The 3,236-nt window shown below is 46.4% G+C and overlaps 1 protein-coding gene across 1 annotated transcript; it reads left to right on the top strand.

The window, feature by feature from the left end:
* The first annotated feature begins 290 nt into the window (after nucleotides 1-290).
* On the top strand, nucleotides 291-2,101 carry ACRALDRAFT_1063555 (uncharacterized protein). Its single transcript, XM_071016816.1, has 4 exons — nucleotides 291-634; nucleotides 706-818; nucleotides 887-1,547; nucleotides 1,631-2,101. Exons 1-4 carry the CDS (start codon nucleotides 493-495, stop codon nucleotides 1,687-1,689), a joined length of 975 nt encoding a protein of 324 aa, XP_070871327.1. The 5' UTR covers nucleotides 291-492; the 3' UTR covers nucleotides 1,690-2,101.
* The last annotated feature ends 1,135 nt before the right edge of the window (nucleotides 2,102-3,236 follow it).

Raw genomic sequence — 3,236 nt, forward strand, 5'->3', positions numbered from 1 at the left:
TATCTATATTAGCCTAAACTCAATATCAGCCAATATTCTATACACAGCTATTAGTTCAGTAGTTTCCACCTAGTTATATAAGCAATATATACCCAGCATTTAGTATAAATTACAACGCGTACGAAAGAGTATAATATTAAGTCTGAAGCTACCTTGCAACAGGTCCCCTATTTATTAGCTAAGTTTTGATGGGTGGGGCGCCAGGTCTACTAGCTTTTTCTTAGTTAAGTGAGTTCTTACGGTTGTGTACACGGGGTTATGATGCTCCACCCGGTATATGGAGCTTGGTCCAAGCTTTTCCACCATCTCAATCAGCTCTGGCGTAAAAGTTAGCCGAAAAATTTCACTTAACCACTCGCTTTCGTTGGTACCTGATTGTGGTATCAGAGCATCAAACTTATCCTCCCTCAACCACCAATTAAGCCAAAGCGATACGTGGTGTCAGACACATCTACAGCAGTCTATCCCCCTTTCCATCCATTTCGCGGCGACATGACTCCTTTTAGAGGCGGTGTTGGTCGCGGTGCTGCCCGCGGAGGCAGAGGTGGCTTCGGCGATCGTGGTGGTCGCGGCGGCAGCCGTGGAGGCTTCGGCGATCGAGGTGGCCGTGGGGGAGGTAGAGGTGGCGCTCGAGGTGAGACATCCTGGACTTTGGACTCCTTCATCTGCTTTCGCCGTTGGGCTGACACGGGTTCAACACCCAAGGTGGCCGTGGAGGCTTTGGTGACCGTGGTGGTCGGGGCCGCGGCGGCGTGAGCAAACCTAGAGGAGGACGCGGAGGTAGCGCTGGACAAAAGGGTGGCCAGAGGGTTGTCGTGGTAAGTCCGGGACCCTATACAGGCCGCACTCAGCCCACTGTCGTAATACATCGCTAATTAACTTCTAGGAACCCCACCGTCACGAGGGCATCTTCGTCGTTCGGGGCAAGGAGGACGCCATCGCAACGCGCAACCTTACGCCTGGCGAGTCTGTCTACGGAGAGAAGCGCGTATCCGTTGACAATGTCACACAGAATGACGACGGAACCACAACCAACACCAAGATTGAGTATCGAGTATGGAACCCTTTCCGTTCGAAGCTCGCAGCTGCCGTGATTGGTGGCCTAGACAAGCTCTACTTTGGACCGGGCTCCAAGGTGCTCTATCTAGGCAGCGCATCGGGCACTTCTGTCTCCCATGTAGCTGATATTGTCGGCCCGACCGGCTTTGTGTACGCCGTCGAGTTCTCCCCGCGGTCCGGCCGCGACTTGATCGCTATGGCTTCCAAGCGCACCAACGTCGTACCCATTGTCGAAGATGCCAGGCAGCCGCTCAAGTACCGGATGATTATGCCTATGGTAGACGCCATCTTCGCCGACGTTGCTCAGCCTGATCAAGCTCGCATTGTTGCCATGAATGCGCATTATTTCCTTAAAGTTGGTGGCGGCATCCTTATCTCGATCAAGGCCAACTGTATCGACAGCACGGCCCCTGCTGCCAAGGTTTTTGCGAGTGAAGTCGAGAAGATGCGCGCAGAACGTATCTCTCCCAAAGAACAGCTTACTCTAGGTACTCCCTTCCACTTCATTCCCACTATTATGACCCCAGTCTTGTCGACGGCAATATGGTAATTGACATCACTTCCCCTGCAGAGCCTTTTGAACGAGACCACTGTCTTGTTGCCGCCGAGTACACCCGCTATGGAAAATGACCAGAGCAATCGCGGCGTGGAGCGCGAGATGAAGTGGTGGACTGTGTTGATATGTATGTGCGCATGTCACGACATTCCCACGAGGTTCAAGCTTTTCTCGTTGCCCAGTCCTTTGTGTTAGATTTATTTTGTTTTGTTTACCAGTTTTGGGTCGGTCAGGGCAGGCGTTGTCGGGATTCGCATGGTCCCACCTAGCTATCTGGTAGGTTTGGCTAAATCAAAAGGATTTAACAAATGACGTTGGACGAGGGTCATTCCTGAACCTGCTGAGTGAGTAATAAGAGGGAGTAAGAAAAGTAGTGTAAATAGTAGCTACGATATTATGCTATATAAGAGGGCTAAACTTATATATAACCAGCGTATATATATTATATAACTAAATGGGTTATATAAATAAATACGGCTATATTAGTATAGCTATATAGCGTGGTCTTAGGACTATAAGATCCTAGACTATTAGCCACTAAAGCAGGTATAGCTTATATTTAAAATAGGCTATTAGAAAAGGGATTCCGATTAGTTATATGTAGCTAAGGCATAGCATATATATAGCTTAGCCGTTAGTAAGCCTATAGCTAGGAATTAAGGTAATTTATATATCCTTATACCTTAGTTCGGTTAATTATAGCTTTATATTATCGTTATAAGGCCGGGTAATAGTAATATACTAGTAAGTTCTATTACTCGTAAATACTATTCTAAGTTATAATTTCTTTATCTCTTCTTTATTTATTGTATCCTATATCCACTTTTATTATAACTCTTTTCCTTATTTATTTTCCTATTTCCAGGACTATTAGTGTATTCTACTATTTTATAGTAAAAACACTAATAAATATAATTTCCGCTCTATAGTGTAGCCCCGGCTACCGCCTAGGGGGCCGCCACGCCGGCCCCCGATTCCTCTAGGACCCCCTAAGCCCTCCGGCCTCCCGTAACAGTAATACTAGCTGTCTATAGCCCTTTTATAAGCAAAGGCTTCCCTTTAAAAACCCCTAGGAAAAGAGTTACTATCTCCTCCCCGGATCTAATCTTAAGCCCTATAACCGTAATTAGAATAATAAAGCTAAGCTGACCTCCTGCTTTTCTCTTAGAATTCAGGAAGGCGGCGCCCGGACCTTACCTGGCCTTACCGGGCCTATTATTTATAATCTCGAAATCTCGACTACCCTATAAAATAAGATTACTATTAGACTTATTAATATTAGAAGGGTCTAGGAATCCTTTTATTATATCGGAAAAACCTTAGTTTATTCTATTAAATAAACCCTATAAAAGCAATCTAGCGACTACTATCACGGACATAATTCATCGAAGCCAGGGATAGCCCGAATAGGAGGAAATAATATATCTTAATAGGGTTTAGATAGGGTGTGGTGTTCGGGATAGGCGGTCGAGTCGGCTCCGGGACTAGTATTATCCGGGCCGGTCTGGTATAGTGTGATAGGGAGGACTACCGGCGGATAGATCGTGGTTCGGGGAATAGCTTTAAGGGGATTCTATAAGGTTCTGGGGGAGAGTTTCTGGTTATCTATAAAAGGGGTAGG

Source organism: Sodiomyces alcalophilus (genome assembly GCF_042370955.1).
Source record: "Sodiomyces alcalophilus JCM 7366 unplaced genomic scaffold ACRALscaffold_9, whole genome shotgun sequence".
Taxonomy (NCBI): Eukaryota; Fungi; Ascomycota; class Sordariomycetes; order Glomerellales; family Plectosphaerellaceae; genus Sodiomyces; species Sodiomyces alcalophilus.